General features: G+C 45.8%; 1 protein-coding gene across 7 annotated transcripts in view; it reads left to right on the top strand.

The window, feature by feature from the left end:
- The window catches only part of Pde8b (phosphodiesterase 8B), a 228,344-nt gene that overhangs the window by 195,136 nt on the left and 18,809 nt on the right, over positions 1-14,399 (top strand). For all 7 annotated transcript variants that reach the window (XM_036206740.1, XM_036206739.1, XM_036206738.1 and 4 more), the window contains 4 exons: positions 4,739-4,781; positions 7,509-7,586; positions 9,739-9,815; positions 11,109-11,273. In XM_036206740.1, the coding sequence (XP_036062633.1) occupies positions 4,739-4,781; positions 7,509-7,586; positions 9,739-9,815; positions 11,109-11,273 (363 nt within the window). The remainder of the gene's footprint in view (positions 1-4,738; positions 4,782-7,508; positions 7,587-9,738; positions 9,816-11,108; positions 11,274-14,399) is intronic.

Here is a 14,399-nt window from a genome sequence, read left to right as displayed (position 1 = left end):
TGAGTATTCCAAGTGTTTATCCTTGATGGCTGCTTCTCAGTATTCTGTTGGGTAAGGAGGGGATATGATCTTCCCTTAATTATAGAAAATCATTTGTTCAAGGACTTGGTGGAGATTCATAAAGCCAATGGAAATCTCTGAAAATGTAGAAAAAAAAATATTGAACTCAGTGTCACTGAAACTTACCCAGCTTCATGTCATCTGGGATTTTTGTCCCTTGTAGGACAATCTAAGAATTTCATAACCCTTTCCACTTAACAATTTCTTTTTATCCAAGATAGGTACAGAAGATAGGTACATAAGTCAAACATTTACTGATAATAAGTCATACAGAGAATTTAAAACAATTCCTTACTATATGCATACTTTTAGTGTGTGTTAAAGACAGCAAATTTGCATACTAATTAGATTTACTTTTACATAAAGGATTAAATGTTGGCTGAACATTCAATATTGCAGAACACAGATCACTTTCTGGGTTTTTGAGGGCCAATCAATATTTTTATTTTATAACCATCAATGTTGAGAATACCAAGTCACAAAAATACATAGTACAAAATGATAGAAGTATGCTTGGGACCATTTCAGAAGTCATCGGATATCCTGTCCTAACCCAAGTCAGAATTCAGAAAGATTTGCTGAGACTTGAGTGTGGTACGCGCGCTGGTCTCAGGGAGAATTTGCCTGCTAGTAGTTGAGAGCATCTTGGACTGCGAAGGGTAAGGAGAGAAAGGCCCATGCCACCCTGATCTAAGCTGACTTTGTTACTAAGACAATAAAATCATGGTGCTTTACTCACTTTGAAAATCAAACATCCTGACACAATACAGGCCAAGGAAATACTAACTGATACTTAACATGCTCAGGAACAATGGTAGGATCATAGTTAATCTTCTTTTCTATAACTAATGTTTCCATCAGAGCAGAAAAAAATAGCAATCCATAACATCCACCAGCCTGGAGTCTGAGCTGAGTTGTGGCACACACACAGCATTGCTGGCACCACGTGGATGGCGGTATGTGTAGTGGAAACTGCCCAAGTTGGTGTTCTGGTCCAAGGCTTTGGTGAAGTCATGTGATGTGGTACAAGCGAGTACTGCTGGAACATCTGGATTGATTATGTGCTGTTTTTGAATTAATTTTGATCCCTGTGCATTCAGAAAGATTTTATTACTGCCAAATAGTTCATGCTTCCCACATCCCCATGACCCCATATGCCCATATACAATTGTGACCCATAGTTTGAGACGTGTGGTTCTAAGTGAACCTAAGAGGCTTTCACACCACTGTAAACTGAGAGTATAGATTGTAAAGGAATATTCCTTAAGAAACAAATGACCCTGAAATTATACACAAAGAGAGAGAGAGAGAGAGAGAGAGAGAGAGAGAGAGAGAGAGAGAGACAGACTGAGACTATAGTGCTTTTTAGAGTTGAGCATAACTACACAGGCTGAAGATGTAGCTCCATGATAGGGAACTTGCCCTTCATGTCGACCAGAAACTATCTCTAGGACCATGAAAAAGGAAGAACCAGCCAGAAAGGGAGGGTGGATTATGTGAAGGTGAGCATAATCAGGCATTAGTAAATAAAGCACTTAAGCACAGGGCAGCAAATTTTGTGGAAACCTATGATATTTTAATTAAGGGTTTAAAATTATAATTATAATTACACACACACACACACACACACACACACACACACACACACACACAAAGCTGCAAGCTTCAAAGACTTGCTGGAAAATCACAGCTCTGAGCTCTGACCGTTTCCTGGACCGAGGACAGTAGAATTCACTGCAGAAACTATCGCTTTCAAAGCCTGTGGATCCAGCAGTAGTGTGTGTTGTTGCCATCCCCAGTCATTCCTGCACAGGAACACACTACATTTTAAGCTTGACGAGAAGGAAAGCGTGTGTGCGCTAGAGGAAGTGACACCCCTGAGGATGGAGAATCCTGATCTTGCTAAAGCACATGACAAAGCTCACACCTTCCCAGGATTCTGGGGAAAGGCTGTTTGTGCTGATCTGTGAGCTAGTTCCAGGCTGTAAGATGATAAGCCAGGCCTGGGACAACACATTGGAGCCCTTTGCCTGAAGAGCTATATAACAGGCAGTGGGCTATCAAACTAGAGAGATCATGGTTAATAGTTCTGTGCGCTACCTGTGTGGTAACACAGGCAGGGTACCAAACTTTAAACCTGTTTCCCGGCCATGCATGTCCCAGGGAATGGTTGGTTGTCCCAGGGAATGGTTTGTAATGATGCAATTGTAAGCAGAAAGCGGCCAGCACTGGGTTAACTCAAGAAACAGCTGTGGTCGTGGGATGAAGTTCATCCCTCTTCCTGCCTCTCAAGTCCCTGAGCCTCTCTTGGACCCATCAAAGATTATGATGCTACCCAATCCTTGCTTGTATTCTCCACTAAGGGTTACAAGAGAAGTCATTTTGGAATAATTCCTACTGTGTTATAAACATGGATACTTTTTTAGAACTTCAGGGGAGATTCTTGTTCTGAGTGGGGATTTTTTTCATCCATGTGAATCCTGTAAAGTGAGGGTACTCAGATGAGGCATGTAGATCATCAGTCAGAGAACTTAATCTAAAAAGCCCAAGCTTGATGGGATGTGATAGAAGGGGAGCTCCCCATCATCCTCTGTGCAGAGGATTGTAAAATAGGTCCCCAACATAGCATCCCTGTGTGGAGGCTGACGCAGCCTGGAAGACTGTGGTTGTGAAGCATGGAGTGTCTCTAGCCCCTGCTGCTGGCAGTGGGTACAGAGCCCACCAGAGGCCAGTGTGCTCATATGGAAGCAGCAAGTTCAACTCAAAGCACCAAGCGCAAAACATTGTATATGGAAAAAGATGGGCCAGAGCCATCCCAGCCAATGGAACTGTACCTGTGCTCTCCCTCCCTGGTCCATCCCACCCCACCCCTCAAGTGGCTGGGACACATTTTTAATCCTCAATTAGGACTGTGCTGGCTCCACTCCAGAGAGAATGCATGACCCATAGCATAGGCCATGGGAGCCATTTTGATGAGCTGTGAGCCTATGAGAAATGAGAGAAGGGAGTTTGGGGGCGTTTATTACTGTTTTTGTTTTTCATAATATGGGAAGCTATGGGCTTTGCTCCTAGAGGCATATGTATGTTGGTTAAAGACAGAAAGCTTTGAAGCGAGAGCTGGCTGAGGAGAAAGAATGAGGCAAGGGTTTATTCCTATTGAACATAAAAAAAAACGTGCGTTGAGCTTGGTGGCTTTGTAGAACGTGGTCTTTGTTCCTAAAGGAAAACATGAATGATGCTCATGGAAGAAATAATAAAAGGTGCCATAATTACGGGGTGAGAGTCAACAGTCATGACTAGCGGGTGGGCCATGGATTCTGTATGGACGTTGTGTGAAGATGTGAAATGGACCAAGTAGAAGGGGTTTGTAGGAAGCCTCGTTGTAACACCTCAGTTGGCCTGGCTATTTTTGTATGTTTGTATGCATGTTTATGTGGGTGTGTGCAGGTGTGCATACAGGTTCACACATGGATGCCTGTGGAGGCCGTAAGTTGATATGAGTTTCTTCCTAGTCACTTTCTAGCTTATTTTTTTTTTTTTTGCGAGAGGGTGTCTCACAGAATCTGGAGCTTATGGATTCAGTTTGACTGGCTGGCCAATGGGCCGCAGGCCTCTCTACCCCATAGCACTGGGGTAAGAGACGCACATCACCACATCTAGATTTTTTTATATGGATCCTGGATATCTGAACTCAGAGCTTATGTGGCAGGCACTTTACCAACCAAACCATCTCCCCAGCCCTGCCCTGTTATTTTTCATTGGTTCAATGAAGCCTGGGACGTTTTGCCTATGTCTGAGACATAAGGAAGCTTCCCGGCCATCACAGATGATGCTAAGTCATGCTCGTCTTCCTTCACTGACAGACCCCGCCCCCTGCATTCACCTGTCTTGTTAAAACTTAACCTTGCCTCTGCACTGAGTGCTGCACAGGTTGACTGGCCTGAGCCCTGGATGGAAGCAGATGGATTTAGCAGTGGGATTCTAAGTGTGAATGGCAATGTGCCCACCAGCAGCGCCTTAGTCAATTGTAAATGCAAGAGATGCAGAATCCATGAAAAGCATGTGTGTTCTTCCTAGTGTTGATGACTTTGTTGGGTCGTTTGGCTGATGTCTATTGAACATTTGCACCAAAATCATTAGCATGAAGCAAACCTGATAATGAAAAAAAGAACTAGGTGCAAAATGGCAGCTAAAGTTCAGGCCTCGTGAGGAAGTGGTTCATCAATTGACTCTATCAGCAACTGAGGAACATTTCAGGAACAGTTCTAAAAAGCAGAAATTTTAGAGTTAAGCCAGACTTTGTATTTCAGAAAACAAACATGACCTGCCTGAAACAAACAGGTTGCATATCTGGGTTATTAAAATCGGACGATTCCTGGCCTTTGTCCTTCTGCATTTCTACAGACTGTCAAGATGAGCTAGCTAGCAGGAGATTTAAGTCTGCCTGGAGAGTTCCTCCCTTGGGCCCTTTCCTGCTCTTAGGCTCCTGACCGAGTGTCTGAAAGCAATAGAGCATTTGTGGTCTTACACTTGGTGTATGTCTCTCATCCCGTCATGCAATGCGTGCAACACCTTGCTTTCTGGAAGTCTTCAGAGCCTTTTAACTAAGTTGTGGGATTCGACAAATGACATACAATCTCTCTCTCTCTCTTTTACCCAAACTTCGGACTGACTCTAGATTCACAGGATCCATCGTGATTCCGGGGATAACTCCCAAACAGGTGAGAGCATTGAGTGTTTATTCTCTGCGGAGGGGTGCTTGGTCAACCCAGTTTATCTTTGCTCAGAAGGGGTTCAAGATGACATTTGTCCTCCTAGAATGGGGACTGCTAGAAATCTAAGTGTTGGTATTGGAGTGTTAAAGAGCCAGAGGGGCAGCAGGAATCCTTTACAAATGTCATCTCTTGGTTTCTGGCAGCCTTCCCTCCTTAACCCCCCCCCCTTCTGGGTTTTCTTTTATTGGCTAGAGACCATGTAAGAGCAGATGAAACCAGCATAGACTGGTCTAGGGGAAAGGCAGACCATCAAGGACAGGTGAGAGCACTGTTAGGGATTACCCATGTTCGCTTCCCTTTCACAGTAGTAGTTGGTGACTGCTTTTCCAAATGGAAATGTGGCTGGATGCTGGTCCAGGAGGCTAAGCACTGGGTTCCCATGTCAGCTCCCTACTCATAGCTTAGACCTTGAACAACACTCAGCTCTCTGGTTTCTTTATCTACAAACTGAAAGGGTGACTTGGTGGACATCTGCTTGGTGGAAGGCCTAGAATTATCTGATCACTGGAGAGGGGAAAAAGTTAATTACAAAAGCTTTGCAATTCTTCTTTCTCCTGTAAGGATGGCCATCAACCATTCTCTTCTGCCTGGGCACCTGATTAGACCCTGGATTGGTTAGTTGTACAGTCCTTCTCCTTGATTCCAGAATGATTACAGTTAGCCTCCACTGAATGAATACATTTGTGCTTTCTGGCCTTCAGAATTTCAATTGCAAAGTGAATTAACATCACCTGCCTCATGGCTGTGATGACCAAAGAACATGCGCTTAGCTGTAGACCATCATTCAAATGTCTCCTAGGCCAGGACAGCCTTGAATAATACAATGACAATTCATGTACAGGCACCCTCTCTCAAATACGTCCATTAATTTATATCACATTTAGAAGGTACTACCAAAAAAGCAGCAATAAGCATCTTCCCCCCCCCCCGGTCCCTTACAGGGTCCAGCATGACCTTGCATATCATAGACACTCGGCCAATACTCACAGGTCCTTCATCAGTGAAAGGCCTCCCTCCTGGGAAGCATATGGTCCACTGCTTATCAGCTCTTTGACCTTGTCCCAGCTTCAATTCCTTGTGGGTATACTGGGACTAGGACTATGTAGCCTTCAGAAGGGGTGTAATTGCTTAATGAGATCATTGATATATTTAAAGTACTCAGCACAATGTCTGACACACAGTAGGTTCTCAGTAAGTAACTACTTTTAATGGGAGGCAGAGTCCCTTTGCCACTGAGTTCTTTTCTATGATTAAAATTTTTAATTCATTCTATGGGCATCTGTTAAGAATGAATAATGACCCAGGCAGCGGTGGTGCATGCCTTTAATCCCAGCACTCAGGAGGCAGAGGCAGGCAGATCTCTGTGAGTTCACAGCCAGCATGGTCTATTGAGCGAGTACCAGGACAGCCAGAATTATATATATATACACAATAAATTCTCAAATTTAAATGCGCCTCACTGAAGAAAAACTTCTTCAGACATAACCAGTTCTGTTGCTATCAAGTCTTAGACTCTAAGAGACGAAATCAGGAAGACTAATAGCATTTAGCTTTGAGTCATTTTTATGTGTTGTACAAATGAACCAATGTAGTTGATAGCAGGTACAGACTGTAGGCTTACTGTGTGGCAGGCACTGTTCTAAGGGCTACTTGAGGATGAACTCAGGTACTGCCCACAATAACCTCTGAATGAGAAACTGTAATTATTCCCTTTGCAGACGTTGAGACACAAAAAAGTGAAGTAACATCTCCAAGGCTATATAGCTACTCTTTGGCAAACTAAACCAGAACCTGGACAATTTAGCTCTAGAGTTTGTTTCTTCAATATTAGGTTGTCTCAACCTTTTTGGTGCCACTGGCAACTCTTATGGAAGTGAGTATTGTGGCACTGTTGTGGTTTTCCTGCTTAAATCTGCTTGTTTCATGGCCCCTGCTGGAGGCTCTTGAGTTGCCTACTCTTCAGGGTGATTCTGTCTTATGGTTACCCTTCTCTTCTCATTCAGGAGTTACCCACAGGAAGCAAATGTGCCCACAGTGCGCATTTCTGAGGTCAACACTGTCTGTCACCTTGGCATCTTTTAACAAGCTGGTGCTCATTGGTGATGTGTGATTCTGGCATCAGCACCACAGAACATTTCAGTGTTGAATCCCCCTTTCCCATGGTCAGCAGGACACAGTCACTTGATGAAATCCACTCCCAGAGAAGGTAGATGGACGCCTAGACCCCTGACTTTCAGAAGTGTCCCAAACTTGTCCCAGCTAGCTTCACAATGCAAATATCTATGGATTTCATTAGGATTTTTTTTTCTCCCTGGCTATTCTCCTAAGAGCTTCCCTACCCAGGAGAGTGGAACCCTTTAGTCAAGATGAACCCCCAAAACATTTCCTTTAAGTTTTAGTTTCAGGATGACATTTTAGTTATGGAACTAAATAACCCATAATAAGCACTGCTTCTACAATGTAACTAGTCCCAGAAGAAAAAGACATTGTTTTCCTACTAGATCATGTCATGTGTGACTGATCATTTTTGTTGATTTGAAGAGAAAGTAGTTTCTCGATTCTTGAATTTACTTTCTAGAGCTTCAAATCTTCTTTAGAGCATAAGGGGAAAGGTATAAGTTCGCACTCTAATATGCTGACAGCTGACCTCTGTCTCTTCTCTGAACTCCCCAGAGCCTCATTCATTTAGACACAAGAGCCGAAGGAAAGAGTCCATTGATGTGAAATCAATATCTTCTCGGGGCAGTGATGGTAAGAAGTTTCTCCGATTTCCTTGACCTTTTGAAAGTGTAGAAAATGACAGAGGGCATGCTCAAACATTTCATCCACATAGAAACGCCAAGGAGAAAAAATTTCAACTGGAGCAGACTTTTCTTCCAATAAATGGAGAACATTTTAGGACTTAAGTAAATAAATTCTCTTGGCTTTCTATAGTCGTTTTTTTCTCCCTGAGGGGACCATGGGTGGCCCAAAGTGTGTCAGACCACATAACTACACAAGCAAGCAGTTTCAGCCTCTAGGCAAGGTCATCTTTGGGTGCTGGTGGCAGGGGCAAGGTAGGGTCCTGGCTTCCTAGACTTAACACACACCCATTAATGAAAGGCGGAAAACTGTGAGTCAGGATCTCATGAAACACTCTGTGAGTTCAATGAATCAAGCCCAAGTAACCAGCTGGATTTGTGGGTGTGGAAAGGGCAGCGTCAACCAGCAAAGTCCTTCCTAGGGGACTGGAGAACGGGAGACACAGAAGTGCCAGGGTTGGCAGGTGTATCTCATTTGGGCCTGAGGGGAAGAGGGTGCCTGGGAAGCTGCAGCACAGGACAAGGCCATGCACGGCCTGGGGCTGAGGCAGGGACTAGGGCAGGGGCTGGGCTGAGGCAGGGACTGGGGCAGGGGCTGGGCCTGGGGCTGGGGCAGAAGCTGGGGCTAAGGCAGGGGCTGGGGCTGAGGTTGGGGAAGGGCAAGGGCAAGGCTGGAGCTTCTGGGGCTGCAGAGAGGCCTTGCCAAGGGCTGTGCACATGTGAGCGTCTGTGGGAGGGCAAAGAGCAGAGGGTCTGAGTCAAATCTGCAGGTGCACCCTTGTGAGAAACAGAGGAATGTAAAAGGAGAAAGAAAATGTGGGAGCGGTTTTCCAGGAGCCAAGAAGGAAAGAGAATGGAGTAGAGTTGCAGAATGTGAGCTGGAGAGTAGAGAACGGGGTGTGTGTGTGTGTGTGTGTGTGTGTGTGTGTGTGTGTGTGTCCATGTCTGTGTCTGGTGCTAAGAATGGAACCCAGGATCTCACACACATTAGGCAAGCTCTATACCACTGAACCACATTCCAGCCCACATTAGATTTGTTTTAATTTGGCAACCGGAAAGGCAGTTCCAAGGGCCTGAGAAGGAATCGTTAGTCCTGTGATGGAGGGGAGGGTGTGGATTAAAAGAATAAATGGAAAGGTGAAGGGAAGAAAGTGACAGACTTCCCAGTCATTTGGGTCGCGATGGAAGGCCTGAAGACCCTAGAGACAAGCTAGAGAACCTGTGGAGCAGGACAGACTGGCAGGTGTCATGCAGGTGAGGAGAGCAGGATCATGAGCTAGACAGATATTAGAGAGGACAATGGCTGAGGGCGTCTGACCCAGGCTGGCCCATAGAGCAGCTCTGTGGTCCTACACAGGCAAGGTGGGAGTTGGGAAGTATAGCAAGAGGCTGGCAATGGCTGAACCCAGAGTTCTAGAGCCCCATTGAGGGTAACTGGATAAAGCTCCCCTCTTTGGAGCAGGTCCGACCTCTAGGGTGCCCCACAGGGAAGGTTAAAGAGTTGATGAGGACAGGCCTTTAAAGGAAGTCTTCTACTATTTGAATCTTAAACCACATCTAAGAGTCACCCACTCAAAAAACAAAGTCATTTTAAAATGAGTGTTTCCCAGTTAGAGTCAGAACCATCAGGTTCTGAGTGTCATGAACCTGATGGCTGAGGAAGGCTGTGCATGGCTGGCCAGTTCATACGGAGACACTTATTCTCCGGTTCTGACATGGGATAGGTGCACACTCATGTGTCCTGTGTCTTTGGAAGGAAAGGGCAGGACTATCTGAAAGGGGTTTTAGTGACCATGGGAAAGGGAGTCTGTGACGTCTCTGGGCTATAGAGACAAGGCATCAGTGTCTATCAGCCTCCCCAGAATCCCCCTGGGGAGTGGGTCTTGCCAAGCCCTCCACCACCAGACTAGGAGGCAGAGCACCTTCCATGCTTGTGGGGCTGAGTGGTCAGCCCCGTAGGGACAAGGGACGGTCAAACGCACTGAATTGTGGGGAAGGAGGTTCTAGAAGAACAAGTCCTGGTCTATGAGGGGACTTCTCAGCTATATTTAACCTAAACCAAACCACTAGCCCCAGATAAACCTGCCCTGCCTTCTCTCCAGCTCCCAGCCTACAGAATCGACGTTACCCGTCCATGGCAAGGATCCACTCCATGACCATCGAGGCCCCCATCACAAAGGTAAGTGACAGCTGCTACCTCCACTGTACAGTCGGTGCTCAGGCCTGGGATGTGCTCTAGAGCAGAGTTAACAATCTAGCGGGAAAGACAGGTATTAAGCAAACACATAAAAAAATGATGGTGGTTACACGATCCAGTCAGTGCGGTGAAGGGCTCTGTGAGAGATGTCAGAGTAGGTCTAGAGGAAGGCTGGGGGAAGTCATGTTTGCGGCAAAACTAAAGCCTGCGAATCTGGTGAGAGGGAGCCTTTTGGGGCAGGAGCAGCAAGGCCCAGCATAGAGAAGGTCCATTCCACGGAACTGATCAGAAGCCAGGGAGGCTGGGGTGTGGCCAGCAGAGGCGAGATGATTATGCCAGAGCTATGTTGGCTCTTTTCCTTCTGGTCACTTGGACCCAAAATAGGTGGTTTGTATCTTAGGTGTAGTAAAAGCCTTGGAAGGAGTTCAGATAGATATGACAAGGTCAGGTCCACATGCCCATGTAAAGAGTTCAGCCACCATGCTAAGAATGGGTAGGAAGTGGTCAGATCAAACCAAGCGAAAAGATCATGTGGGCCTTTTCTGGAATTCCAGGCAGGAAATGGTAGTGGTAGTTTGGCTAGCATTGAGGTGGTAGAGGTGAAGAGAAAGAAAGAGATCAGAAAGTGTCTAGGGCAAGAATCACTTGGACTTGGTGAGTTGCAAGGATGGGTTGAGAAACGAGGAAAGATGTGTGAGAGACAGAGCAGGCCTTGGTTAGAAGAGTCCTTGTCTTCAGCCCAGAGAACAGCTGGTCTCTCACATTGTTACTATTTGCTTGATTTGTGAGAAGGGGGATAAGCCTGGGCTTTGATATATGAGAAGCCTCGGCTTTGATTTTAGGCACAGAAGATATTGTAGTAGGTGAGTTAAGAAGGCTTTTGAAACTCTCCAAGTCTTGGGTCTGGAACGTAAACTTGAAAATCTCATTATGGATCTCATTATGGACTGTGTGTATGCCCGGAGTCATGGAAATGAAAGGTCATTTCTGGAATGGCCATACCGTGAGAGACCCAAACTTATATCTAAGGCACTCCAACCCATGGAGGGGAGCTAGGGAAGACTGTCATCAAAGGATCCTGGGAAGCAGGGTCCTGAAGTGGGATACCAAGAGGCAGTGTGGGCTGTAGAGCATGCTTCAGAGAGGGGGGTGGAGTGGGTCCGCCCTCTGAGCTAGGTATGTGGTCACTGATTTCTTCTGAATATGTCTGACTTCTGAGAAGTAAGTAGTATCTCAGTGTCCTCAAATTTATTCTTTCTCGTTTGGCTTTCTTAGGTTATAAATATAATCAACGCAGCTCAAGAAAACAGCCCAGTTACAGTAGCAGAAGCCTTGGACAGAGTTCTAGAAATTTTACGGACCACAGAACTGTACTCCCCTCAGCTGGGAACCAAAGATGAAGACCCTCACACCAGTGATCTTGTTGGAGGTCTGATGACTGTAAGTGAGGAAAACCCAGGAATGCAGCGTGTTGGCTAATAGCCCCTAGTGTCTTCACACTACACTGTGGCCTCAGGTAGCAGAAGCACCTGAGTATAGATGGGCATCAGCATAGCTTGAGGCAGCTTGGTAATTTCTTTAGGTCATATCCAAGATGCTTATCTGTCCACCAGCTAACTAACCACAGCCATGGAAAGAACCTTCAGAGCTCCTATTAGAGTGGGGAACCGGCAAGTGACTGAGGGCTAAATATACCAGAGAAACTCCTGTTTCTTGTTCTTCTCTATATGAATTAGAGGGCTGGGCTTGAAGGTTGTAGCTGCATTTCCTTGAGCATCAGACTGCTTCTATACAGTTAGCCCCATAGCTTCTATACAGGCTCTGTATCTCGTGAATTCAACCAACCCAACTGGAGAAGAAACACACACACACACACACACACACACACACACACACACACACACACACACACGCACACACGCACAGAGGGAACCCAAATGTGAATGAGAGACTGAGAAGGGTACACTTGCACTAGCCATGGCATACACACACACACACACACACACACACACACACACACACACACCTGTTATCCCAGCACCCAAGGAAGCTGAGGCAGAAGGACTGCAGGTTTGAAGCCAGCCTGAAATGTACAGTAAGACTCTGTGGAAGGGAGGGTGGGATGGGGAGGGGCAAGAGGGAGAAAGAAAGAGAGAAAGGGAGAAGGAGAGAGAGAGACAGACAGAGAAAGACAGAGAGACAGAGAGACAGAGAGAGAGAGAGAGAGTAGCTGGAGAGTTTTCCTGCCTGGCCCACAGTCAGGACAAATCTCTCTCACCCACCAGTCCTGCAGCTGCTTAGACCCAACCAAGTAAACACACAGAGACTTATATTGCTTACAGACTGTATGGCCATAGCAGGCTTCTTGTTATCTAGTTCTTCTATCTTAAATTAACCCATTTCTTTAAATCTATACCTTGCCACATAGCTCGTGGCTTAGCAGTATCTTAACATCTGCTTCTCATTGTGGAGGCTAGCAGTGTCTCTCTGCCTCAGCCTTCCACTTCCCAGAATTCTCTTCTCTCCTTGTCCCTCCTATACTTCCTGCTTGGCTACTGGCCAATCAGTGTTTTATTTATTAACCAATCAGAGCAATATCCACAGCTAGTGAGAGAGAGGGGGGGGGAGATGGAAGGAGGAAGAGAGGGGTACATTTGTATGGAACAAGTACATGCATTTGTACTGTTAGATGCAATAAACAATCCCAAGATTTTGCACAGAAAGATGTACATTTATTATGTGCTGTTATGGCTCTATCTTACAGAAGATGCTTACGGTCCCTCGGGTTTACTAAGATAGGGGTGGTTCTGTAGATAAACCCCTGTGAGGACTCAAGGAATGACTGTTCAATGAAAGGGTTTGTGTCTAAAATGACACCTATTTCCACTGACAGTTCCGTCTTTTGAGAAGTTCACAGCCAAGGTCCATTTCATTTTGTTTTGTTTTTTCAAGACAGGGTTTCTCTGTATAATTGTCCTGGCTGTCCTAGAACTCACTCTGTGTACCAGGCTGGCCTCAAACTCACAGAGATCTGCCGGCCTCTGCCTCCTGAGTGCTGGGATTAAAGGTGTGTGCCACCACTGCCTGGCTCCAGTTCCATTTCTAATCATAGAGAAGCAGAATGGTACTATTTGGGCTCAAAGCAGGGAAATGGGAGGACTGTGCCTGCGAGTAATCTGAGACATAATGTTGACCCAGAGGCTGATGGCTAAGGTCCACTTCACCCTGTTATTGTACTCTTGGCTTTGAACATTACCTATCCACAATTGAAAAAGTAAAGTCCAACTTTTCATCATGCTCCTTCCTCAGAAGGAGGATTCTCTAGGGAAGAAATATGACCCCGAGTTATCCTGGTCTCTGCAGATTTCTTTTTCTAGCCAGCCTCCAAAAAGCTGGGTTGACTAGATGCCCAGCCCATTCTCACCTGTACTTGGAGCAGTCTTCTGTTGTTTCTGGTCCATAGGCTGGCACTGGCCGGCCCGTTCCAATGCAGCATTGGCTTCAGTTTCTAAAGAGTGATGATAAGGGGCAGTCCCCTCAGGGCTATAACCAAGGGGCTCTGTGTCCAAGAACAAGCTGCCCCCCCCCCCACACACTGCTGTTACCATCTTGTGTTGTCTGTCTGGATAATGCTGGGAGGAGTCAGTGCGGGACTCCACCTCATTTGGACAAGGCTTAGGGAAGTGGAGCAAAACAAGAAATGCTGCAGAGGCCTAGCAGTTGTGGCTGAAGTTTTTTATCTGCTCATCTGTTTCTGAAGATTAAGATCTTTGCACAAAGATCCAAAGTGTGACTTCAAGAGAGTCCTGCATTAATTAATACTACTTTATACGTTAGCGCTTATTTTCTAGTGATAACAAGCAATTCTAAGAAACGTTTACACAAGGATTTAAATAACAAGGGATTCAGGCATGGAAATAGAGGCAAGTTCCAGAGCATCCAGGGGCTGTTCAAGCTCAAGTGCCAGGAAATGGCGGGGCACTGAGATCCACTTTTCTCTCAGGACCACGTCGTGGTCATGACCAGGACAAAAGCAGCTTAAAAGGAAGTATTTCTGCCTAGAGTTTCATAAGGGTCAGTCCATCATGGTGTGCAGGAAGCAGAGTGAACAGTGACAGGCAGGGACCAAGGCAATATAGACTCCCCGAGGACCCAGTGACCAACTTCCTCCTGTGCAGACACCCCCACTTTGCACAATTCTGCTACCTCACCACAGTTTCCATAATTAACATTCAGATTTTGAATCTGTCAGTGGACTGAACCAGCTATCAGGTCAGAGCCTCCTGATCTACTTAGCTCTAGGAAGTCTCAAAGCCACTTGCACAGCTGTGTTTTACTAATTGCTCATGTTGCTCTCGATCCACCCCAGTTGACAGTCAAGATCACCCATCACACTCTTCAAAACCTCAGCTCCAGAAACACATCTCTCAGAGCTTAGCAGCAATGCCCATGCTTTGCAGCAGAAAACATAGAGAAAAAAAAAGGCCCAGTGTTTAAAAAGACTACACAAGGCTTCCCTTCAAATATGGCTCTTGGTCTTTTCATGATGTACACACAAGATCATAA

This window comes from Onychomys torridus, chromosome 15 (assembly GCF_903995425.1).
Source record: "Onychomys torridus chromosome 15, mOncTor1.1, whole genome shotgun sequence".
In the NCBI taxonomy this organism is placed as follows: Eukaryota; Metazoa; Chordata; class Mammalia; order Rodentia; family Cricetidae; genus Onychomys; species Onychomys torridus.
This window is presented reverse-complemented; position numbering and strand designations above follow the sequence as displayed.